At 42.3% G+C, this 26,484-nt stretch overlaps 2 protein-coding genes across 2 annotated transcripts in view; one reads left to right on the forward strand and one right to left on the reverse strand.

The window, feature by feature from the left end:
- Positions 1–1,936: 1,936 nt before the first annotated feature.
- LOC135873316 (RING finger protein 151-like) lies at positions 1,937–25,242 on the reverse strand. Its single transcript, XM_065397725.1, has 7 exons — positions 25,120–25,242; positions 17,392–17,618; positions 16,708–16,847; positions 14,677–14,839; positions 12,683–12,803; positions 3,152–3,394; positions 1,937–1,982 (listed from the first exon to the last, which is right to left on the reverse strand). Exons 1-6 carry the CDS (start codon positions 25,240–25,242, stop codon positions 3,158–3,160), a joined length of 1,011 nt encoding a protein of 336 aa, XP_065253797.1. The 3' UTR covers positions 1,937–1,982; positions 3,152–3,157.
- A 195-nt stretch (positions 25,243–25,437) lies between these two features.
- Positions 25,438–26,484, forward strand: part of RAD54B (RAD54 homolog B) — a 114,516-nt gene continuing 113,469 nt past the window's right edge. Inside the window, 1 exon segment of the mRNA XM_065399320.1 lies at positions 25,438–25,480. The gene's annotated coding sequence lies outside the window, so the exon portion shown is untranslated.

Genomic DNA, 26,484 nt, shown 5'->3' on the forward strand with positions numbered 1-26,484 from the left:
CCCTACTGCACCTGTAACTTCTGAGGCCTGTGTCATCTTCCCTTCAGCATGGCTGCTTGCCTTTGCCTACACCCCAGAGACAATGGCAGCAAGAACTCCCATCTGTGAAGACGAGATGCAAAGTCTTTGAGGAGAGCGCTGTTTTGATCAAATGCTAGCCCTGTCTATTATTTAATGTATCCCAGTCATGGGTCAGACAAAGACCTTTAACTATGACCCTATTCCTTATGTCCCTTTTAATAAAGTACCTGTCCCCTATTATAGTACTTTAGTCCCTCGTTTTCCTGCATGTTGAGTGAAGTACACTGGAAATAATGAGAGCAAGTTTATTTGCATGTATGTCTCACTATTTTATTAGGCAAGGGGAGGATATCTGATCTTTCATAATGAAAAGAGAAGCAAAATGAATAACTACTTTTATGAACACTTGAGTAGCTCAACTTTTATACAAAGTGCAAATCAATTGGTTACAAGCTACCTGTTAGCTCTCTTCTAGACGCAATATGACATTTAGCCCTCAAATTCCACTTTTGAGCCCATTTCCCATTTTTTATTAAATGTAAAAAAAAAATCTAATTTCAGCTTGGCAATGAATGATGTGGCTGGAAGACATTTTAAAGTTCGTTTGTTAATATAAAAGTTGCATAGACTTAAAGGTATTTAGAAAGGCATCTGTCAATATGAGAAAACTGCATAAGATCCCCCTACGTACCAAGGATAAACTTTATGGGTCTATCCAAAAGATGTTCATGAGAAAGGAAAATGCTGGCGCCATTCTACATAAGTTATCCAGGACTCTTAACAAATAATCTGTAGAGAAGCACTATCAAAAACACATCCCAGGGGAAGAGTGTAGCAAATTTCACAAGGATTCTTATTTTAGTATATTCCAGGACCTGTTCACTGTCTGAGGGTCACTTTTAAAAAAAACTTCTTAAAGCACCTAAGAATGTTTAAGATGTAAAAAATACAATAATTTTGCAACTAAAATGTTTACAATAATTGCATACGTTACCTGGCTACACAATTCACTTGTCCGCTACTAATAAGGAAAAGAAATTTGCCATGCAATTGGGATGTTAAGCTAACCATCTGCTAACACACATGAACAATAATGATTGAGATGAAAATTTAACTTAATATTAGAATCAGCCTAACTAAAATTACATGGGTGCTTACAAGCAAACTGGTACATTGCAACTCAGTTAAACAGCAGATGTAGGGTTCTCCTGAAAGTCTTGCATTCAGAAGGGTAATTGAAACCAATAGGCACTCATTGAACACTATTCTACTGCTACATTTCAATAAAGAAAGCAATTATATGCAGCAACAGCAATCTAACCTTGCTCCATAGGAACTGTATGCTTCTATGAAAAAAACTGAGCTGCAAGAGTGAATGGGAATTGATAGTGCAAGAGTCAGAGAGGGCTGTGTCTTGAAAGATGTGCTGACTCAATTTAAATTATTGGGTTAGCTGGATTAAGTGAAACTACAATGTACTAAATTAATAAAATATTTGAGAGAGATTAGTGATATCCTCAGGTCTTAATCACTAAGTGCTAATTCTGCTTCCAAGACAGACTTACTGCACTCACTAACAATCTACTTGTTTCTTTCAGTATGTTAGTATTAAGTTCAGTAGGGAAAAAAAAAAATCAAACCAGGCATGGAGACTTACATAAACCCTTGTAACATCATGTGGCTCTCTTTCATCATGTATATATTTCAGATGTCTGGCTGGTGGGTTTCACCCACATGCTCAGGGTCTAACTGTCTAGAAATTTGGAGAGCTCAAATATGGCAAAGTGTCCTGCAGTCCTCAAATGTAAGAAACCCCATGATTCAAGATCCGTGGGTCTATTATTGCCATTGTATAGTTCCAGATTTTAGTATCAATATAGAAGTCCACCTGATCATATGTCCTTTGTATAAAATTGAGGTCTGTTGTGGGTAAAACAACGTTCAAGTAGCTTTTATCATACCTGTTAAAAGAAAATTAAAGGTGTTCAACAGGTGCTTTTAATGTGTTTTAAAAAGACATGTATATCTTTCTATAGTCAGCAGTATTAAACCATAGAGTCCTTGTAAAAACAGCTAATAGATTGCTCACACCAAGGAAATGTATACACAATTCACCCAGACTGTGATAACAAGCAGAACTCTGAATATGCACTAATCTTCACTATGTAATGCAAATATTATAAAAGCATTGGCGGTGCAAGAAAGGGCAGTAACAGTATTTAAGCAATCCTGATAAATACAAATGCCTACAAGTTTTCAACATGAACATGTAATCTTCTGCAAGCTCCTTCAGGATGGAAACAGATGAAGGAGAATTCTAGACAGCTTGGAAGTGAGTTGGACTGCATTGCTAAAATTCTGCACTATCATGGGTTTTGGTAACAGCTAGCTTGATGAAAAACTAAGAAGGGGTTGGAGATTAAAGGAAAACTGCCAAATACTCTTAAATCCAAACTGACCTAGTTTAAAGCTGTTGTATGCTGGTGGCAACTGTTTGGAATTAAGAATACTTAAGCCACTATTCCTTTGTGATGTACAGTGTTTTTAAAGGACACAACTATCTCCAAATTTGTTAGTTTCCCCTGCTGGTTTGACTGAAGTACTTAAATACTATTCCTAGAATTAGTCCTATTCTTAGAATACACTCCAGCTGCTATCATTCATTATGCTTATACACATGTGAGGAAAAAAAGAGGTGTCATATACCAGCTTTAACTGCGCTGAAATTGCAGTAGCAATGAAAAAAAAATTCCATGTCACCTAGTTGAAGTTCTAGTTTTCAGGTCTGTAAGGAAGCTATTGTAAATAATCCAGGGAGGACCATAGATTAAGAGCTCCTGCTATCCGAAAATATTAGTTGAAAATGTCCTTTTAAATGCATGTTGTAATGCCCAATATACTATTAATGGACATTTAAAAACTAATATTGGGCCTACAACTTCCCCCAAATGCCTAAAAACTAGTTTTACTATTTGCATAGTATGCAAAGTGTGCTAGATATAAAAACTTGTGTTTTCCCCCACTCTTTTTGACCCATTCAGACTTTAGATAGAAAAGAGGTCATTTAGAACTAATACGAAGTTTGCTAACTGTTCACAGGAAACAGAATCCTGTATGTCTGTGAGCTTACTTCTGTTTAGATGACTGTAACTTCCCTGGGTTTTCGTTTCACACTCTCCAGTCGTGTTAGAGGGCGAAAGTTTGTTGATTTCTTGTTTCCTTCTGTATTATTTAATCGGCAGTCTTTCTGTAGGCCTTTCAGCAGCTCCATTAATTCACGCTTTTCGAGCTCTGCTTGCTCCAGCTCTTGACGATGCTGTCTCTCTGCAGCCATAAGGGAGCGCACTTCAGACATCATTCGTGACATCTGACTCTAAAAAGCATGTGTGAAAACAGACTAGAATAAGAGACCATATAAATACATTTCCAATAATGGTGGTATTGAAGCTGAAATGACTACTGCATATAGGAGAAGAAATAATGAAGACCAGGTACAGCTGAAAGAATCTGCAATTTTTGATAAACCACTAAACAAACTTAATTTTGCTGATTTGCAGCACAGTTTCTGCTTGCTGTGGCACTCATTTCAAATATTCCAGTCTGCGAGAGCCATGAGAGACAGTGCAAATCTGACTGATCACAGATGTACCAGTGGATTTCACTGGCTGCTGGTTATGTTCTGTATCTTAAAACCCAAATGAATATTATTCCAAAAACCAAAAGTGTTCAGGACAGAGCTGTGTGACTTACTCGCAGATATGATCTTCCAATATTTTAATTCAAATCCAATACGAAGAAACCTTAAAACATACAAAGGCTCAACGGTCTTGGGTTTTAATGGTTATTTTTTTCCTGTTACAGGATAAAAGCTGGATGAATGGGTTAGATAATACATTCTCTCCCCACTGCTTTTTACTTTGGCCTTAACCCCATTGGGTTTTGAAGCAAGTTAGTACAGAGTCTGAACACAGCTCTAGCTAAACTGGTTTCAAACACTATGTTAGAGTACGGGGCCCTGATCCAGCAACTGGATCCATGTGGGCAGCAGACCCTTACTTTCACATGAAGCATCACTGACTGCAGTGTGCGAGTGTAGGATCAGAACATAGGTTCCTATATTTCCATCCATACTGAGCTACTTTAAAATAGTATGAGCAGAGGAGCTGTTTTTTTTAAGTACTGTATATCTGACTTGCAGTGATGTGTCTTCAAAAACAACAAGGAGTCTGGTGGCACCTTAAAGACTAACAGATTTATTTGGGCATAAGCTTTTGTGAGTAAAAAACCCACTTCTTCGGATGCATAGAGTGAAAGTTACAGATGCAGGCATTATATACTGACACATGGAGAGCAGGGAGTTACTTCGCAAGTGGAGAACCAGTGTTGACAGGGCCAATTCATTTCAGGGTGGATATAGTCCACTCCCAATAATAGATGAGGAGGTGTCAATTCCAGGAGAGGAAAAGCTGCTTCTGTAATGAGCCAGCCACTCCCAGTCCCTATTCAAGCCCAGATTAATGGTGTTAAATTTGCAAATGAATTTTAGTTCTGCTGTTTCTCTTTGAAGTCCGTTTCTGAAGTTTTTTTGTTCAATGATAGTGACTTTTAAATCTGTAATAGAATGACCAGGGAGACTGAAGTGTTCACTTACTGGCTTATGTATGTTACCATTCCTGATGTCCGATTTGTGTCCATTTATTCTTTTGCGGAGGGACTGTCCGGTTTGGCCAATGTACATGGCAGAGGGGCATTGCTGGCACATGATGGCATATATAACATTAGTGGATGTGCAGGTGAATGAGCCCTTGATGGTGTGGCTGATGTGGTTGGGTCCTCTGATGGTGTCGCCAGAGTAGATATGGGGACAGAGTGCACAGGCTGAAATTGTGGACAAACAACATCACATGTCCCATAACCTCAGCCGTACAGAAGGCAATGCCATCCACAGCCTCAGAAACAACTCTGACATTATCATCAAAGGGGCTGACAAAGGAGGTGCTGTAGTCATAATGAACAGGTCGGATTATGAACAGGAGGCTGCCAGGCAACTCTCCAAGATCACATTCTACAGGCCACTATCCTCTGATCCCACTGAGGAATACCAAAAGAAACTACACCATCTGCTCAAGAAATTCCCAGCTACAGTACGGGAACAAATCTACATGGACACACCCCCAGAACCCCGACCAGGGGTATTCTATCTGCTACCCAAGATCCATAAACCCGGAAACCCTGGATGCCCCATCATCTCAGGCATTGGCACTTTTACAGCAGGATTATCTGGCTATTTGGACTCTCTCCTCAGACCCTACGCTACCAGCATTCCCAGCTATCTTCGAGACACCACCGACTTCCTGAGGAAACTACAATGCATTGGTGTTCTTCCTGAAAACACCATCCTGGCCACCATGGATGTAGAAGCACTTTACACCAATATTCCACAAGAGGATGGACTACAAGCTGTCAGGAACAGTATCCCTGATGAGGCCACAGCACGCCTGGCGGCTGAGCTTTGTGACTTTGTCCTCACCCACAACCACTTCAGATTTGGGGACAACTTATACCTTCAAGTCAGTGGCACCGCTATGGGTACCCGCATGGCCCCACAGTATGCCAACATTTTTATGGCTGACTTAGAACAACGCTTCCTCAGCTCTCGTCCCCTAGTGCCCCTCCTCTACTTGCGCTACATTGATGACATCTTCATCATATGGACCCACGGAAAGGAGGCCCTTGAAGAATTCCACCTGGACTTCAACAATTTCCACCCCACCATCAACCTCAGCCTGGACCAGTCCACACAAGAGATCCACTTCCTGGACACTACAGTGCAAATAAGCGATGGTCACATAAACACCACCCTATACCGGAAACCTACTGACCGCTATACGTACCTACATGCCTCCAGCTTCCATCCAAGACACATCACACGATCCATTGTCTACAGCCAAGCCCTAAGATACAACCGAATTTGCTCCAACCCCTCAGACAGAGACAAACACCTACAAGATCTTTATCAAGCATTCGTAAAACTGCAATACCCACCTGGGGAAGTGAAGAAACAGATTGACAGAGCAAGACGGGTACCCAGAAATCACCTACTACAGGACAGGCCCAACAAGGACAATAACAGAACACCACTGGCCATCACATACAGCCCCCAGCTAAAACCTCTCCAGCGCATTATCCACGATCTACAACCTATCCTGGAAAATGATCCTTCACTCTCACAGACCTTGGGAGGCAGGCCAGTACTCGCTTACAGACAACCCCCCAACCCGAAGCAAATACTCACCAGCAACTACACACCACACCACAGAAACACCAACCCAGGAACCAATCCCTGTAGCAAACCTCGTTGCCTACTCTGTCCCCATATCTACTCTGGCGACACCATCAGAGGACCCAACCACATCAGCCACACCATCAAGGGCTCATTCACCTGCACATCCACTAATGTTATATATGCCATCATGTGCCAGCAATGCCCCTCTGCCATGTACATTGGCCAAACCGGACAGTCCTTCCGCAAAAGAATAAATGGACACAAATCGGACATCAGGAATGGTAACATACATAAGCCAGTAAGTGAACACTTCAATCTCCCTGGTCATTCTATTACAGATTTAAAAGTCACTATCATTGAACAAAAAAACTTCAGAAACAGACTTCAAAGAGAAACAGCAGAACTAAAATTCATTTGCAAATTTAACACCATTAATCTGGGCTTGAATAGGGACTGGGAGTGGCTGGCTCATTACAGAAGCAGCTTTTCCTCTCCTGGAATTGACACCTCCTCATCTATTATTGGGAGTGGACTACATCCACCCTGATTGAATTGGCCCTGTCAACACTGGTTCTCCACTTGCGAAGTAACTCCCTGCTCTCCATGTGTCAGTATATAATGCCTGCATCTGTAACTTTCACTCTATGCATTCGAAGAAGTGAGGTTTTTACCCACGAAAGCTTATGCCCAAATAAATCTGTTAGTCTTTAAGGTGCCACCAGACTCCTTGTTGTTTTTGTAGATACAGACTAACACGGCTACCCCCGATACTTGACAGTGATGTGTCTTGTATTTAAAGCGCCCAGATTTAAACAGATGCTGCATGTTACAAATTGGGGAATACGACTACGTACAGCTTATGACTCCTGTTTGATACTGGGGACTCTCTCTGCACATCTGTGTCAAACTGCAAACTTCATTTGGAATGTGTGACTTGTTTGCCTTCTCTGCTGTCTTTTGCCTCCATATTGAGCTAAAACCCACAGAAGGTGACGAGAAATTCTTGCAACTTGCACAGAGCTAACAGTGGAGGGTTGTTCAGCTTTGACAAAGAGATGGCTGCTTCCCCAGGCAAGCCAAGTCTGAACTCCAGGGGTGTGGTAACTTAGCAACAGATGTGGGGGGCTGATCACTTGACAAGGCGATGGGTGGGTCACCTGACACAGGGGACTGGAGGTTATTAGAGAGAAGGTCTGTCACCAGCCACTGGAGAGAAAGGAAGGGTACTGCTGCAGGGATCTGAGAGTCAGACACACAGACAAACTCCATCATCCAGCCAAGAAGCCATGTGGAGTAGAGGAAGGATCCTGGACACCAGAGAGGCCTCTGACCTAAGCCCAAAGAATGCTCAAAAATCTGAGGAAGGGAAATGTGGATAGGTATTTTATTATTTTGTCTAGATCTGTATATTTCCAATACTATCTAAAGTAAACAGTGATTGGCTTTGGAACCTTTGCAAATTCTGCAATGTATGGGTTATTCCCCTTGCATCTGCATTTTCTGGAATTGTTTCAAAGTTGTCACACAGCCCATGTTAGCCACATCCCCTTCTCCAGCCTGCTGACAGATTTTCTGCTTCTACAGCTGCAGTCAAACGATGGTTCACTTTGCTCCCAGCTTTTCTTGATAGCTTATTATTTTATTCCTGGATGTAGGAGCAATAGAAAGGTTTCCCTCAGAAGATTCTTAGGACTATACTCCATTTTCTTCATTGTTCAGAAGCATATGGGGACTCAGAGTTGTCCTAGATCTCAAGCAACTCAATAAATGGATGAAGAAAGTGAGATTCTGGATGGAGACCCTAGCTTCGATGGTGGCATCCCTGTCTCAAGAGGACTTTCTTGCTTCTGTGGATCTAGCAGATGCATATCTCTACATTCCCATATGACTACACCACCACAGACTGCTAAGATTTATGTACAGCACAGCCTGCTACCAGTACCAAATGCTCCCATTCAGCTCCTAGGATCTTCACGAAGATGCCAGACTCAGGTCTCAAGGCACTTAACTGTATCCCTTCCTACATAACCCTTTCAAAACTACAGCATATTCATTTTAGATTAAATCCTAGGAAAAATTTCCTAACTGTAAGAACAGAAGGACAGTGGAACTACACCTCTACCCCGATATAATGCAGTCCTATATAACGCGAATTCGGATATAACGCAATAAAGCAGCACTCCGGGGGGGGGGGGGGCTGCTTTACCTCGTTATATCCGAATTCGTGTTACCGCAAGCGGTTTCTCTGCGCCTGCCCGTTACTTGCTGCGGCCCTCCCCGGGGCCCCACAGCTCCAGCTTGCCTCTGCCTCCTCCCACGAGTGCGCCGCAGCTCCGCTTCTCCTCCCTCCCAGGCTTGCCATGCCAATCAGCTGTTTGGCGCGGCAAGCCTGGGAGGGAGGAGAAGCGGAGCTGCGGCGCGCTCATGGGAGGAGGCGGAGCGGAAGTGAGCTGGGGCAGCGAGGCCGCAGCAAGTAAGGGGAGGGGCACAGAGGAACCGTTCCCCGACTCAGCTCACCTCCGCTCCGCCTCCTCCTCCCACGAGCACGCCGCTCAGCTCCGCTTCTCTTCCCTCCCAGGCTTGCTGCGCCAAACAGCTGATTGGTGCGGCAAGCCTGAGAGGGAGGGGGGAGAAGCGGAGCTGCGGTGCGCTCAGGGGAGGAGGTGGAACAGAGGTGAGCTGGGATGGGGGGGCCCTGGGGAGGGCCTCAGAGGAACCGCTCCCCGCTCCAGCTCATCTCCACCTCCTCCCCTGAGCGCGCCGCCACCGCTCCGCTTCTCCCCTCCCCTTTCCAGGCTTGCCGGGCCAAACAGCTGATTGGCGCGGCAAGCCTGGAAGGGAGGGAGAAGCAGAGCGGCGGCGGCGTGCTCAGGGAGGAGGCGGAGGCAGAGCGGAGGTTAGCTGGGGCGGGGAGCGGTTCCTCTCCCTACCCCGATATAACGCAGTCTCACCTATAACACGGTGAGATTTTTTCGCTCCCGAGGACCGCGTTATATCGGGGTAGAGGTGTAACTGCCTAGGGAAGTCATGGAAACTCCTTCACTGGAGCTTTTCAAAAAGAGGTGGATAGCCATCTGTCTTGTATGGTTTAGACACAACAAATCCTGCATCTTGGCAGGGGGTTAGACTAGATGAACCTTGGGGTCCATTCTAACCCTATGGTTCTATGATTCTACCCATCACTAGACATATTCAACAAGATCCAGAACCTGCATGTTGGTAAAGTGTACAACTCCACCCATAGCTCAATATTTACAACTACTGGGCCTCCTGGTTTCAAATATAGGAATTACTCTATGGGCAAGGTCCCATATCAGATGCTTTCAGGTCTTTTTCCTAAAAGCATGGAACCATTCACCAGAAAACATGCAAGATCAGTTCCCAGTTCCCAACCAGATGCTGAACTCTCTAAGATGGTGGACAATCTCAGAGAATGTCTGCAAGGGACTTTCCATATGCCTTCCAGAGCCATAAGTACTCACAGCCAATGCCAGCCTGACAGGATGGAGAGCACAGCAGGGGAACAGAACAGTGCAAGGCACCTGGAACACCAGGCGAAAGGAACCAGAGCATCAACCTATTGATGCTCAGAGCTCTCAAGCTAGCCCAACAGAGGTTCCAGAACTATCTATTCTAGAGGATGAAAATATTCTGATCCAGTTGGCCAACATGACCATTGTGCCATATGTCAACAACCAAGTGGAAACAATGAGTGTAACTCTACACACAGAAATGATGGCCAGAGAACTCTATAAGAGCAAAACACATAAAAGGATAGCTGAACTAAAAGGCAGACTGACTCACCAGATGCACCGTCAACAACTCAGAGTGGTGTCTGAATCATGAAATCTTTATTAGGATTTCACAGAAGTTCATCGTTCTGGCAGTCAACCTATTTGCCAATAACAAGACGACAAGGCAGCCAAAGTACTTCATCAGGGAAGCAGGCCCCAAATCCCTGGGGATGGTTGTTTCTTTGCACATATGGCCGCAAGGCCTTCTATACGCCTTCCCACTTCTAAGAAAGTTGATCCAGAAAGTAAGGTAAGGCAAGAAGAAGCAAAGGTGACAGTGCTAGCTCCACGCAGGCCAAGCAGATGCATGGTTCTCTGATCTGAGAGAACTGAAATTGGAACTACCACTGTAGCTACCAGTGAGACCAGACCATCCTTTAACAAAGCCCATTACTCTATCTTGAGCATCTACAACTGATAGCCTGCAATCAAGAGGGAAGCATTAGCCACACTAGAACTATCCTTCAAAGAGATGGAACAATATTCTCCTCCAGGTGAGCTTCAACCCTAAAGACCTTCTCCTCTATCCAAACTAGATTTAGTGTGTGGTGTCAATAACAACAAAAATCCAAAGGATCCTGATATCCCACTTATTCTGGACTTTCTTCAGAAAGGCACAGACAAGGGACTAGCTCCATAGTGCCTGATGTCAGCTGTAGGAGTATCCTATTCACCACATCCTCTGACTCCTTGACAGAGAACCCTCAGATATCCAGATTTCTCAGAGTAGTCAGACTGACTAAACTTGTGGTTAAACCAATCTTTCCAAAAGACCTAACTACACATCCTTTTGGGCTGCTGACATCAATATCTCCATTCCACCTATCAAAACTCTTTTTTAGGTCATCATCATGTCTACTAGACGAGTTTCTGAACAGGCAGCTCTAGCCATGCAGGAATGCCACTGGGTGTTTCATGATGACAAGGTGGTACTAAGAATACCAGAATCATTTTTTGCCTAAGGTGAATTCATCTTTCCATGCCACACAGGAGATTGTCCTCCCTTCATTCTGTCCAAAGCCACAGCTCCTGACAGAAAAGCTGTGTCACATGTTGGACATTAGAAGAGCAGTAAAGATCTACATCAAGCATACCAAATTGACAAGAAGATCGGGCTCCTTATTTGTCTCTTTTCATCCAAAGTGCCAAGGGCTCAGGGTATTCAAGCTATTACTAGCTAGATGGATCAAGCTATGCATTATAAAGACACCAAGGCACACTCCACAATATCTATGAAGACATTGTGGGTGGAAAGAGCTTGTGCTTCCACTGTCGAGAGCTGCAGGGCAGCAATATGGTCATAGGTTAACACATTTAGTAGACCCTAAATTGACTTTCTGTTCTCTGTGGAGGTCTTCTTTGGCAGGAAGATGCTGCAGGCATTGGGCTAGGAATAGCATTGCTATTTTGGGAAATTAACTCAAGGGGGATCTTCCCTATCTCATTCTGTTTTTCTTACCCCCCCCCCCTATTTCTGTTCATTGTTCGTTAATTTCCATATGTATCAGAATTGTGGGAGACTAAGCTGCAGAATGGTAAATTTCTTAACTTAATTTCCTTTCTGCTAGCAGCATCTCCCACAATTCTACTCTCCCTGGTTGGCATCCTAGCCAGGAGACCGTATTTAATTTTGATAGTTATGTTTATAGGCTGTAGCCCACTTATTGTCTAGCACTGAAGTTACTGTTACTAATCATATTCTATGAGTTTTTACACAGCTATGGAATGAATCATCTGTCAGCAGGCTGGATAAGGGGGCATGGCTCGCACAGGCTGTGCTACCGCTTTGAACTGCCTCCAGAAAGTGCAGTCAGGAGGGGACTAGCCCATACATCTTATAATATATGGAGATATACCTATCTCATAGAGCTGGAAGAGACCTTGAAAGGTCATCGATTTCAGTCCCATGCCTTCACTAGCAGGACCAATTTTTGCCCCAGATACCTAAATGGCCCCCTTAAGGATTGAACTCACAACCCTGGGTTTAGCAGGCCAATGCTCAAACCACTGAGCTATCCCTCATTGTGGGAGATACTGCTAGCAGAAAGGAAATTACCATCAGGTAAGAAATTTACTAATTTGGAGTGTTTCAATTATCACGTATCCCTAAAGAGTTGAAGTGTCTGCTAGAGTGCCCATACAGTGGAACTGTGGGCAAGGATGTGCTTAATATACTGGGATATCTTGGGGTCAGCACTACTTGTAGGGGCCTAGTGAAGCTGAACTCCTAGATGCCAATTCTCCGAAGGGGTAACTGACAGAAAACCTGTGCCAGAAAGGCCAATAGAGAGACTGTGTTGGAGCCTACTGAGACCCAGGGAAGCTTAAAAGCACACGGCCCCAACATGTGGGCCCAAAACAGCAGCCTGGTGACTGTCCAGCAGGGGAGCGTTACCAGGGCCACAACACTGCAATTATTTGAAAAGGAAAGGTTCAGACCATTGGAATGTAGAACTGTATCTTCTCTAGTGAATTAGGATAACAAACTCCCCACTACTTGAAAAAGCAAAAAAACTAGATTGTTGGGAGAGAGGTAGAAAACAAAAACACATTTTTACAAATGACACTGGAACTTATTTACCTTTAGTTCTTCAATTTCATTTTGCAGAAGACTCTCTTTCTGCACCATATGCCTTCTCTGTGAATCTAATCTGGACTCCATTTCATGCTTTGCCTCCTCCACTCTGCAGATCATTTCTGACCTAAAAAAGTGTATTTTTCCTTTTTAAACCTAACCATTATACCTGTGACTTTCAAGTACCAGAGTAACTACTGCTGCCAAATAGCCACATTGTTCCCGAATACAACTGGGTGAAATTTTTCGACCAAAACTTTTTTCCTCAGGAGAAAAAAAATGCAGATTCAACAACACCAAAAGATTTAGCAAATTCATGCTGATTTCACTGAGTTGCTTCAGTAAAAGGGGGGGGGGGAAAAAACTGAAGCAAATTCTCCCCCCAAATCAAAATGTTTCATTTAGACACTTCCTAGATTTAAACAGAAAAATTGAAACATTTAAACTACCTTTCCTTTAGAAATTTCCTTTAATTTTATTTAAAAGAATTAAACATTAAAAATGTTCAAAATTAAAACAAAAACAAAATGAGTTTTAAAAAAAAAAATTCGTGTTGCCCGGATCTAGTCCTAAATTAAAGCTCTGCTATAGTTTTGTGTTACACAGCTCTCTAGAGGTAAGATGAGTTTGTTTGACCAACAAACAGTATTCTTGCTCAGTATGTACCTATTTAGGGGTTTTAATCTCTCGATAGAATGTGCAAGTTCTAGTCCTGGCATCAATATCAGAGATTCTTTGTGCTCAAATCCTATGGTGACGGGCAGCGATACAGAACTCCAAGATAGATGTTTCTGAAATAATTCCAGAAGCTATAGACTAACTTTTTTTTTGGCTTTGGATGGTTTATTTCCTTTCATCCAAACATATAACTGTCATTTTGATTAATTTTATTTTAAGAGTATATGGTAACTTTGTGCAGTAGTTTAAGAGAAATGTAATACATGTCTCAAAATAAAAAGCATGAATATGCCTCAGTCTGTGTCATTCCACTTAACCCAAGGAGAATGGAATTCTGAAACAAGGACATAATACAGAAAGCTACAGGTTAAGTTCAGGATAGCATACCATCTAGCAGCATTTGGATCAGCACTTGTTGGTTTATTGTGGATGTGAAATGACAGTAGTTGTGGGAGAAGGAAACTAGTATCATTAAGTTATTAAACACAGTCATAGCCAAAACTGAAACATTAACAGGTTAACCTTTTGAGTTTTGAACAGCAGTTTGGCATTTTATTGGTATCAGGAAAGTTCACTTGTTTCCCGCTGCACTTACCAGGAACTGAACCTGGGTCACCAGCAAAGTGCAGGAGAGCTGGGGCCTCCACTGACCAAAGGAGCAAGAGAGAGGGTACCAGCAGGAAGGGGTGGGAAGAGGTACAAAACTGCTGGAAGATCATGGAAATGATAAACTGGAAGAGGAACAGAGGCAAGAAGAAAGAGAGGGACAGACAGAAGGTAAAGACCAACACTGATAAGTATTAGTAGTCTTCCAGCATTTTAGGCCTAAGTACAAGCTTGAACTCGTAGATCACCTGCCTCTCATCTCTGATAACTTTATAACTGCCAAATATAATTGGAGTTTTTCATCTCCAAAGTGTTTTAAAAATCTTAAATAATAAATCTTACTTCATAATTTGGCTCTGGGTTCATATCAGACTAAGGTAAAAAGTGAAAAGGTTTAATGGCCTCAGTCTAGTTCTTTGTATGTATTTCACTCTTTCATGTAACCATGACATAATTTTGGATAATTGCAATCCCTATTCATTAGGGTTCTGGGCTAATCAAATTAATTTAACTAACTCAGACTAAAAGTGCAGTAAGAGTTTAAAGTGTGTAATGGCTTTTTAAAAATATCCTCACCAGTTAATACCAAGTGATTTACACATTATGGGTTAGATATCAGAATTAAACAGAGCTAGTACTTGGAACCGTCTCTTATGTGCAGTGATTTTAGGCCCAGGTTAAACACAAATACCCAGCAAACAGAAGTAGTATTTTACCGGAGCAGTTCTAGTTCTGTTCTTAGCTCTGCTACACAATTATGCTGCGTGTCTTCTGCCCTGAGAATGGTATAACCACAACCATTAGGGCATTCACGGCTCCGGTATTCACACACTGCCAAATGGCCATCTAAGTTACGTCGTTCAATCTGAACTGGACAACCTGATCAGGAAACAGTAAATTACGGCAATATTAAATCACTTGCAATTAACAGAAACATAGTCCATTCCAGGCAAAAACACCCAAGCAAGCAAACAAACTATAGTACATAGACTGATCATATGCAAATCTGTCAAAACAAAGTGATTCCCTTACAGCATGAAGAGATACACCTGTAGGTCCCAAAGCCTTGTCTACGTTAAAACTTTTTGCTCAAGTCTCCCATCATTGCTCTAACACTGGTGGTAACACTAGTGTAAGTCATGGATAGTAGAAAAAATACTGGCAGCTGGCCTACACTATGTTCCCACCAGCCCTACTCCACCACCAACAGCAATGGATGGAGATATTAAGAAAAATGCCAGTTTAGACAAAGCTTGAGTATCAAAAATTTGGCACCCAAGGTTAGAGAAAATTTTGGACCTTAGCAACTTGTCCAAGATCACACAGCAAATCAACGACAGAGCTGGGACTAGAACCTGGTTCTCTTCACCACTACACTTGTGCCTTACCTACTACTAGACTAGTATTTCTCAACCAATGGGTCGCGACTCCTGCAGGGTGGGGGACAAAAGGAATCAGGAGGGTTGTGAGGCAATTAAATTTTATTTACAGTTCTAAAGCAAGGGGGGGGAGTGAAAATAACTTAGGGATGTCAAAAGCCTTCAAAGTTTGTGAGGTCAAATGTAATAATAGTATAAATTTTTACTCTTACTTTTATAGTAAATGTAAGTAGGTTGTGCACATTTCTGACTTCAAATAATGGGTTGCCCACCTGACAAGTCTGAGATAAAAGGCAGCATGATCAAGTGCAGTGTATTGCAGACAGGATGGTAAAGACAAGCAGAAAATATCACCTAGTAGAGGTGGCCTAACTACAAGCACAAACAAAAATGTGCCATAAAAACCTTGCAAGTGGTAGGTTTCAGAGTGTGTGCACTTCTGATTAAGACAAACACCTATATAATTTAATAAAAATATTTTGCACTTTCATATCACCTTTCACTGGAAGATCTCAAAAGCCTCACATCACCTCTCTGAAAGAGCTATTACTCCCATTTTACAGATTAAGAAACACACAAATGTAAATAACTTGCCCAAGGCAACACAGCAGCAGCATAACTGGGAACAGAACGCAGAAATCCTTATTTCCTGTCCCATATTAAGCACCAAACAGTGGTTTCTCGGATACATACTCAGCCTCACCTACACTGGCTAAAGTTTAAGATACCTTCTGGAAAAGGAGCAAAGCAGCAAGTTATAGTGTAATCCTGTTTAATATAATAAATGCTAAATTGGCCAAAAAGCTGGTTCAATCATCACATGCAAAAAACCACAATCAGATGAGTAATAAAAGCTGAATATTAGACAAATCATACCTTGGCAGAAAGCAAAAACCATGCACTGCTGTGTATTCTGATAAATTAGGGGTCCAGTATTCAAATTCATTCTGGTTAATTTTCACATGAAAAGGAAAAACTGATGATGGATGACAATCATCATTACAACAGAGAGCAAATCCATTGTCTAAAAAAAATTTCTGCAAACTCTCAACCGCTTATCATGCTATTATCTTTTGAATTTTTATTTGGCTCTTTTTTTGTTCTGTTTTGCTAGTTAAACTGAAGCAACCATATTGCAGAGGCCATGTCTGTGTAGGAATGTGCAAGCAGAAGTACCTACCCCCTTGCCTAAAGAAAGCTTACTTCAATCTTTTTTGGTCTAGCATGAATATGGTCTAGAACTCAGAAATTCACAATGTGGAACTCAACATAGAAGTGAATGAATGTCCATCGCTGCCACCCTACTGTGATTAAGTATGCCAGATACCAATTTTCTGAACAAAAGGCTCAACTTTGAACTTTACTCACCAGCATTTGAGCAGGGTATCTGGCTGTATTCACATTCTCTCTCATGTCTGTCTATAGATTCTAGAGAACAAACCATTTCACAACCATGCTCTCCGTTTTTGCAATGAAGCTGAAGTCGATTTAGATCATTTTTCATGTATCTATATACAGAAAAGAGTTACTTTGTTTCTTCTTCTTTTTTAAACTCCTGCAACACTGTAAAAGTTGTTGACTTTTGCCACATTTCAGGGATTCTACCTTCCACAAGGAAAAAAGTCAAATGCTCTGTTCAAAATATTTCAGCATTCAAGTAACTATATTTGATGACAGGGGTTTGGGAGTGGTGAAAGCTATGATAATGGAATATTAAGGTTCAAAATTAAATATGCAAATTAGTTCATGAAGAATGGCTATTGAGAGGTCCCAAAACTACCGGTAAGTCTTTAGCACTAACTAGGGGCTTGTGTACACTTAAAATGTTACAGTGGCACAGCTGTACCGCTGTAGAGCTTCAGTTGTGGACACTACCTATGCTGATGGGACTTCCTCCCCTACAGGCGGAAGAATTCTTCCGTCCATCTAATGATGTCTACATGTGGCTCAGGGGTGGGATTTTTCACACCCCGGAGTGACATAGTTATACTGAATTAATTTCCTAAACCAGGCTTTAGAAAAATCCCTTCAACAATCAGATTTGTTACATACCTGTAGAGAGGTCGTAGTACAGACATATCAAGTGCTTGTCTGTCTTCAGGGCAATTATTGTGATGAACAAGCCATCCATGTATACAGGCAGTACAGAAAGCATGTTCACAAGGAGCCTGTAAGGGATCTTCTAATACATCTCGGCATATACAGCATAAAAGTCCTTCATTAACATAGCCAACAAAACGCTCAATATCATAACCCATTCTTTTCCACAGACTTCCAACCTATTATAATGTTAAAACAGCAATTAGTAACTGATTGATAACTAATTATTTAGCACTGACAGAATGCTTGGTGCTGCACAATACACAAAAGTAAAGCAGTCAAGGTAAAGAAAGGTCTTGCCCAAAGAGCTTTCTATCTTGAAAGCAAACACATTTGTAAAAACAGAGAGGATTAATTTAGTAGGTTCTCTCTCGTTTTGAACTCTATTACAAAATGTGATTCTTGTGGACACTGTGAAAGATTGCAGTTTAATTCTGCATTTGCACAATGTTTTTGAGATTATTTAGAGAATAACTGAAGATTTATTCTGTAACTGAAAATTTAAAGATGAATTTCAGAAAAAACGCTGTTCAAATGTCAGAACCTGATTTCCGTTTCTTTACCTTTATTTGTATAAAACTCTGCAAATTTGTAAAACAATGCTTTTACTGACAGTATTAAACACCCTTGAGTACTTCTTATCCATATGATTTTATGTATATCTGTCAGCCACAGGTAACTTAATTTTATGTATGTTTCCCCTTATACTCATAAGAACCATTAACAACAACCCATTCTCTGAATGAGGTGTGAGTCTAGAAAAAATAGTATATGATCATGTATTTACAGACTGTACCATAATGCATATGTACAAGGGAGCCAAATTAAGATTGCCCAGGCAGTGGAGCCCTCAGCTCCTGTACATGGCACCACAGCAGCTGGAAACAGCCAAGAAAAATAACTACAAAGAAAGTTCTGCTTGGACCCTGCAGCCCTGGACTGAAGCATGCTCCGTGCAGGTTGCTAAGTATTCTTGCTTGCTTTTTGAGCAGTTGTGCTGGCATTTTTAGGCAGCCACGGGCTGTAGGTGTTTCCACTTGTCTCACGAGCTGCCCCCCCCCCTTTTTTTAAATTGGGCCCCCTGGGGTTTCTTTTATGAATCCTCCCCACCCTACCCCCCAGCATCATGGTGCAGAAATTCAACCCCCACCCCCTGCTTATGTTTTCTGGTTTTCATGGGTTTTTCCCCTGCTATTTAGGGTTGTTCTGGGGCAGTTTTGAGTCTTTGGTTTCACAGCCAAACTCTAACAAACCTCTGAGTTTGTGCAAGCTGCAGTTTTTCGAATCATATAACTAGACCAAATTTTCATGGTGATGGCAAAAGACACATCCCTGACACCAGAGAGACCTCCCTCCCCAAAAAGTTTCAAGTCCCTGCTCTAAAGCATGGAGGCTCTAGAGCTCCCCAATAAAACAGATGTTTTGCTCATATTAAAAACAGTTCCAATTTATTTTTCCCTAACTTCATTCTAAAAAATGGCTGAACTATGTTAGCTGAACTTTGCTTAAAAAACAGCCAGAGGCGCACACACAGCATGGAAAATTTCAGCCCAAATGATTTAAGTTTGGAAAAGTTATAACCAACTGAAAACAGGGTCTTACAATGGAAAGTCTAGGGGGCAATGTTAATTATAACCAACACTGACAGATGTGGAGCTATTCTGTAATTTATGAATACTGTATGTTGACAGGGTTATTGGGATGATTACTTTATAAATATTTTAGTTCAGTTTAATAAGGGACTGTATGGAGCAACATGCAGGAAGGAAATAGAATGGCTTAAGATAAGCCACTTCTCCACAAACATTTGAGGGTTGTTAAGATGAAAGCCATCAGAGGAAAAGGCCATGGACAGCAGAGATCAAAAGGACTGTAGCAGTTTAAAAAAGGCTCTCTCTCAAGAGGGGCTCGGGGAACAAACTAGAGCACAAGCACTGGGGAGGGGAAGTGGGGAGGAATCTGAAGAAGTTAGTCCTGTGTAAGTTACTATCAGGGCATGGTTAGCTTTTATGTAAGATAGAGGTGTGTAGACTGTTTTAAAAATCTCTTTTCTTTAAATGGTTTGTACTGTTAATAATAAACTATACTTTGGCCTGAAGAAGTCTGTTTTGTCACTGGATACCCTGGTCACAGACCCTTGATGGGAAGGACGACAGGCATCAGAAGTCAATTGGACCTACTGGGTAAACATGGTTGATACCGTCTGTACTGTAATTCAGGGCCTGGTCTAACAGTGAGAGAATTGCAGAATTCCACCCTAGGATAGGTAAAGGCTTCAGCCTGACACCTGAGAGGGTTGAACTGAGAGAGACCAGAAAGGAGAAAGAGGTGCCGCTAACCTTGTAACCATGACATGTGCTACCAGCTCTGCCCATAACACATGTGAGTTTTATAAGATCAATACCCCTAAAACTAAGTTGAAAGTTATATGAAAGAGAAGAAACAAGCTTCTGTACTTTAATACAATTCTATCAAGGAAGATGTGGCTAAAGTCTAACAATTCTTATCAAGATGGTTAATTACATAAAATATGTTTTAGGGTGCACATTTTTTCTTAATCTTAAAAAATTACTTTTGCAACACAGTCAAGCATCATGAAACAGTATTTCCTAAGTTGTTAGAATTTCTAAATAACGATGTTTATTCATTATAAATATAAAAATATTAAATGTTTTACCTTTTAGATTTAATTCACATTAATACCATGCAGTTTTCCACATAAATGCTTTGGAATTATGATTTCCAGAGGAGACAGCAGTACTAAATCACCTTATTCTATCATCTCTTCATTGCTTTATGTTACTTTCTACAAGAACACTAAAAAAAACCCAGAATCAATTGTTGTGTTTCCTAAGTTACAGATCCCCATGCTTAACCAGCTAGTTGTTGAATAGACTATTGTTCTCATAGCCATTAAAACTAAACTTTACAGTGACATGCATTCGAAAGGTTACTTTATAGTATGTTTAACACTTTAGCCTGCTGTCACCCATGGCTCATATAGACTGGAAAAATTAGCTAATAGGTGTTAAATTAACACACTTTTAAACAATACATAGCACTGAGGGTATATCTACACTAGGTGCTAAGTGTTGTTTAAAAAGCATTAATAAAAATATTTTACCATGCTTTTAAAAACACCCCCTATTTTCCTGGGCCCTGTCCAGACTACAATATTTTATTTTTGTTATAATTTTGACAGAAAGCATTTTTATTTTTATCAATTTATATTTTCAGTTGCCCAAAATTATGTAGCTTAAGCATTTAAAAAAATAAATTTATATATTCAAACAATAATTATTTAATGACTAGGGCACTACAAAATTCACGGTCTATTTTGGTCAATTTCATGGTCATGGGATTTTAAAAATAGTAAATTTCATGATTTCAGCTATTTAAATCTGAAATTTCACGGTGTTATAAATGTGGGCGGTCCTGACCCAAAAAGGAGTTTGGGTAGGGGGGTCACAAGATTATGTTGGGAGTGGGAGTTGTGGGGCTGCTACCCTTACTTCTGTGCTGCTGCTGGCGGCGGCGGCACTGCCTTCAGAGCTGGGCAGCTGGAGAGCGGCAGCTGCTGGCTGGCAGCCCAGCTCTGAAGGCAGAGCTCCGGCAGCAGCAGCGCAGAAGTAGGGATGGCATGATATAGTATTGAACGGAATAGTTTTGGACAAGGAGAAGAAGTCTGGAGATAAATGTGAGAAGTGATGGACATATGCTTGTTTTGTTAAAATATTATGTGTTTGCTGTTGAAGAAAAAAATCCAGAATACTTAACGTTGTTGTTTTAGTTAAATAAAACAATTTAAATGTCTGTCTGGTGGTGTTCTCCTCCTAATACAGCATGGCAAGAAAATCCTCTAAATATTAATGATTAATCTGTTGAATTGGAGATAGTTTACCTCCAAATGACTTCATAAATCCCTGCTTCAATTACCTTTGGTAAATGAAATAACCAATCATTCATTCATTCATTTTCTGATATAGCTGTAAAACTAATCTGAAAAGTTTTCAAAATAAATCACTGTTTAAAAATGTATAGTGTATACCTTCTAAAAATGAAACCTACATCTATCTCTGAGCTGTGAAGAATATGTATTAAGGTTATAACAACCAACAAGAATGCACTTTTATGTAGTCAAGTATCAGAGGGGTAGCCGTGTTAGTCTGAATCTGTAAAAAGCAACAGAGGGTCCTGTGGCACCTTTAAGACTAACAGAAGTATTGGGAGCATAAGCTTTCATGGGTAAGAACCTCACTTCTTCAGATGCAAGTCCTTCTGTCACTTTTATGTAGAAAACCATGATTAAACCGAGTCTTCCTGACTAGTGATTTAAATCATCAATTTAATTTAAATCAAATCCACCCTGTTACTTTCACAGCGTGAAACAATGTTACAACTTCTAGATTCACAGACTTTTTGCCAAATAAGTAATGTAGAAATTGATAACTGGAGTTCCGCCTCAGATATCCCATCCTCCTGTTAGGAAAAGCCACTTGAACTGTCTGGATATGGAAGACATCCTTCAGTCCTCATCTAAAGTCTATATGTGCTCCAGTAGTGCAATTGGTTAGCACATGAGGGAGTATTGATAAGGTTATTAGGACAAGAAGCAATGAGCTTAAAAGGGAGGTTTAGGTTGGACATTAGGAAAAACTTCCTGTCAGGGTAGTTAAGCACTGGAATAAATTGCATAGGAAGGTTGTGGAATCTCCATCATTGGAAATTTTTAAGAGCTGGTTAGACAAACACCTGTCAAGGATGGTCTAGATCAGCATTTCTCAAACTTGGGTCTGCAGACCCCTAGGGGTGCCTGAGGGGACTCCAGGGGTTCTGTGGGCCCTGCTGAGAAACTCCTCCCCCTCCCTCCCAGGCGCACCTCCAGCATGCTGGGGAACAGGCTTACCTGTCCTGGCTCACTGCCGCTCCCAGAAGCGGCAGGCACATCTCTGTGGCCCTTGTGGCGGGGGGCCAGGGGTCTCCATGCACTGTCTCCGCCCCGAACACCGACTCCGCAGCTCCCATTGGTTGGGAACTGTGGCAGGAGGTTCCCGGGAGCAGCTCTAAGGGAGAGGGCAGGAGCAGCACATGGCAGTGGGGGGAGGGACAGCTGAACTGCCTGGCAATTGATAGCCTGGGGGGCAGCTGCCACACAGGGAATTTAGGGGAGCGGGGAGCTGATAGGGGGGCTGCCAGTCCACCCAGGTTCCAAGACCCCACCAGCTAGCTCCAACGGGCTGCTCTTCTGCAAGCAGTGAACAAAGCAGGTGGCTGCCAAACAACATTATAAGGGAGCATTGCGCAACTTTAAACGAGCATGTTCTCTAATTGATCAGCAACGAAACAACGTTAACTGGGATGACTTTAAGTGAGGAGTTACTGTAGATCAAATAGACTCTATGCGGAGCTAAAAGACAAGGCCAGTAAGTTAACATGAGTTTACAAGGTCACAGCTTTATTCTTCCTGTAAATGGACACTAAATCTTATGTTCAGATCAATTCAATCAAAAATAAAAAACAATACAATACTATGTAAAAAAAAATTACAACTGAAGTCTGGTAAGGTCAAATTGCTTGAACTGATGAAACATTCTTATCTAGCTAACTGAAGTTATATCCAGACCATAAGATGCAGTTTAGATTTTTAAAAAAGCATTATTGCAAACAAGTGTATAGTGCTAAAAAACAATCGAGTTCTGATATCTAGTCTAAACAATACTCATGAAACCAGAATTTATTAAAAAGAAAAAGTGACTATTTTTAAATCTTCTAGGTAAACCCAGTGTAAGGATAATTGTAATATTATATTGAAAGAATGTGTGCCAACTAGTCAGAATGTTGATCCTTATTTATAGTAATTGCTCTCAGTGTGCTGATATCTAAATGTGGGATAATAACCCAAAAATAAGAGACACAAGAGAATAGCTAATACAGGAACTTTAAGATGACAAATCATTTATTTAGCATAATATTTCATAATTCTTTATTTTTGACTTACATAATTTATAAGAAGGGTAAGAAACTGTGGGGAACTAGTGTCACATTTTGGTCTAAAATGAGGGCCAGTAAAAGTGAATTTGCTGGTTTTTCCCCCCTCAAGACTAAAGGTCTTTCCTCAAGTTTCAGTTTCTTTAAACTTTCCTCGTCGGTCAGGAATTCTAAACTTATTTTTGTTGGTCTCCTTTGGACTCTGTCCAATTTGTCCACATCTTACTTAAAGAGTGGTAGTCCAGAACTGGAGACAGTACTCCAGATGGGACCTCACCAGTGCCAAGTAGAGTGGAACAATAACCTCCTGTATATTACGTATGACACTCCTATTAATACAACCCAGAATGACATTAATCTTTTTTGCAATTGCATCACATTGTTGACTCAATCAATTTATGAACCACTATAATCCCCAGATTCTTTCCAACAGTACTACTGCCTAGCCAGTTATCCCCCATTCTGTAGCTGTGCATTGATTTTTCTTCCTAAGTGTAGTACTTTGCACTTGTCTTTACTGAATTTCACCTTGTTGCTTTCAGACCAATTCTCAATTTGTCAAGATCATTTTGAATAATAATAATCCTTCCTCAAAAGTGCTAGCAACTTTTTAAAAGTTAGACTCATTGTTTGCTATTTTCCAGCAACGAGAGTCAAAAGCAAGATTGAACCTGGCATGCACATATTTGACACATACTACTTTTACATATTATAAGATACAGCACAAATTTGTATTTAAGATGTGAATTCAGTAATACTTCTACAACAATTTACAGACACTTCTCTCCCAAAGGGAGAGAAACTATGCTTTAAAATGAAAACTTTTCGGTATGACGTTTCACTAATTTCACTAATAATCCCAAACCGAGAAGCGCTCCTCTCTCTGCCAACACTTGCTTAAAGAGACATCACCGACTGAACTTCACCCCCATACTTCTATCTAAAACTTTTCTTACAATTGTGAAAGGTGGAGACTAGCAATGTTATTGCCATACTTCAGAATTTGTTTTTAGCTGTTATTCCTTTTAAGGCCAGTTTGGGAGCAAGGTGTAATTAGCAACATTTCATTTAAGTTTAGTTACATGCAGGTAACATTCGATCAATTTACACAAACTGAAGGGCAATACAAAGGGGAACAAATTCTTATATGCTACTACATAGGAAAAAAACATTACACTTAAATGCAGATTCTTGTAATTTAAATTAAATTATTTAATAGAAGTTAATGCTCTTACAAACTGTATCTGGGTAAGTGGGTGAGACACTGATGGATCTGGAGCAGAGCTAACTGACCACCAAGGGGAGGAAAGTCGGACTTGGATGGACAGATGCTGCCCGTTTTCCTGCTGGCAGATCTATAGCTCGGAGTCACAGCTCCACCTCCGACTTCTCGCGGACTGAGTCCCGCACAGGCCGCTGACAGAGAATTACCGGCGACGAGCCGTTATTCACCGGGTCAGCTCCTCAGGCGCCGCCTGGCCCAATACCCCGCTCCTCCCGCACCATCCCCGGCTCTTGGCCATGACACGCTGGCTTCAGGGGCCAGTGCACCCGCGGCATCCCGCAGCTCCCCGCCCCCCAACCCTTGGAGATGGGCCCCACCACGCACGGTTAACCGCTCCCCTTCCAGTGACCCACTTACCCGCCCAGCGGGGGTCCCTCCCTCCGCGCCCCAGCCCGGCGGCACCTCACACTACACCCACTCTCTAGGTTGGTTTCCAAGCACGGCCGCAACGGCAAGCAGCAGTGCATTTTGCGACTGCCATTGCTTGACGGCTGCGTGTCACACCAGGATGAACCCAGCAGGACGGCCATACTGTGGGTGGCAGCATGCGCATGCGTACTGCAGCACCCGGCAAACCGGTTCAAGAGAGGGGAGAGGCAAGTGGGCACGCGCGGGTGCAGGACAGCTGGTGGAGTGAGGATGGGCGACAGGAACATGCGCGGTAGAACGATGGCCGGTGGGAGGAAAGCAGGGCGCATGCGCTTTGTGGCAAGTGGCTGACGGGAGCCGGTGGCAGCGGCGGGACGGTTGAGTTGAGCGTACCGCTCCGTGAGTGGGGCAGGGGCGCAGTGACTGAGGAGGCGGAGTCTGGCAGTGAGTGCCGGGGGCGGGGGGAGCAGAGGGTACTTGGAACAAGCTACTGGCATGGCGGAGGGTGCTGAGCCCTGCCCGGCCCAGCAGCTCATCCCTGCAGGGCGATGCCTGCTTCGGGCATCAGGGGGTAAAGCGACGTTTCCTTTTGCTGACTTTTAATCTTGCACGTCTCTGGAACACACTTAATGCAGTGACTGGAGTGTGAGGCCTAAGAGGGGGAAAGGGAAACTGGCGTGTTCTCGGCATGCCTGTGTATGTTTGAGACAGCGGCATACTTAGGAATGGGAATTTTGGAGGGCCCCGACTTTTGGGTGGAGGGGCAACGACAGACTGTGCTAGCTCAGCTTCTCCCCAGATGCCACGCCCTCTTCCTAGCCCTGGTACCCCCCAGACACTGAGCTTCACCTGCTGAGCTGGGCATGGGGCAGCACAGAAAATGGCAAGGCAGAGTTGCCGGAGTGTAGTTTTCTGAAGGGCGGGCGCATAGCTCCGTCCTGGATTTCAGGTGCCCGAGTGATGCCCCGGGCTGCTGTGGCAGCACTACACCCTGGCTCAGATTTGGGTGGGCCGAGATGCTAAGTAGCTATGCCCCTAGTATGAGAATATTGGCAGTCACCCCTCCTCTCTAACGTGCTCTCCCAGTTTTCTTCCAACCACTTGTCCTGTAAAATTAGACATGCTCTGCCTTCTTATCAGAAATAAGCTCTACCTTTCTTTGTTTTGAGGTATATGATACATAACCAAGTAAATGTGTGTTTCCAGATACACCTCTACCCCGATATAACGTGACCCGATATAACACGAATTCGGATATAACGCGGTAAAGCAGTGCTCCAGGGGGGCGGGACTGCGCACTCCGGCGGATCAAAGCAAGTTCGATATAACGCGGTTTCACTTATAACGCGGTAGGATTTTTTGGCTCCCGAGGACAGCGTTATATCGGGGTAGAGGTATATATG

Source organism: Emys orbicularis, chromosome 2, assembly GCF_028017835.1.
Source record: "Emys orbicularis isolate rEmyOrb1 chromosome 2, rEmyOrb1.hap1, whole genome shotgun sequence".
Taxonomy (NCBI): Eukaryota; Metazoa; Chordata; order Testudines; family Emydidae; genus Emys; species Emys orbicularis.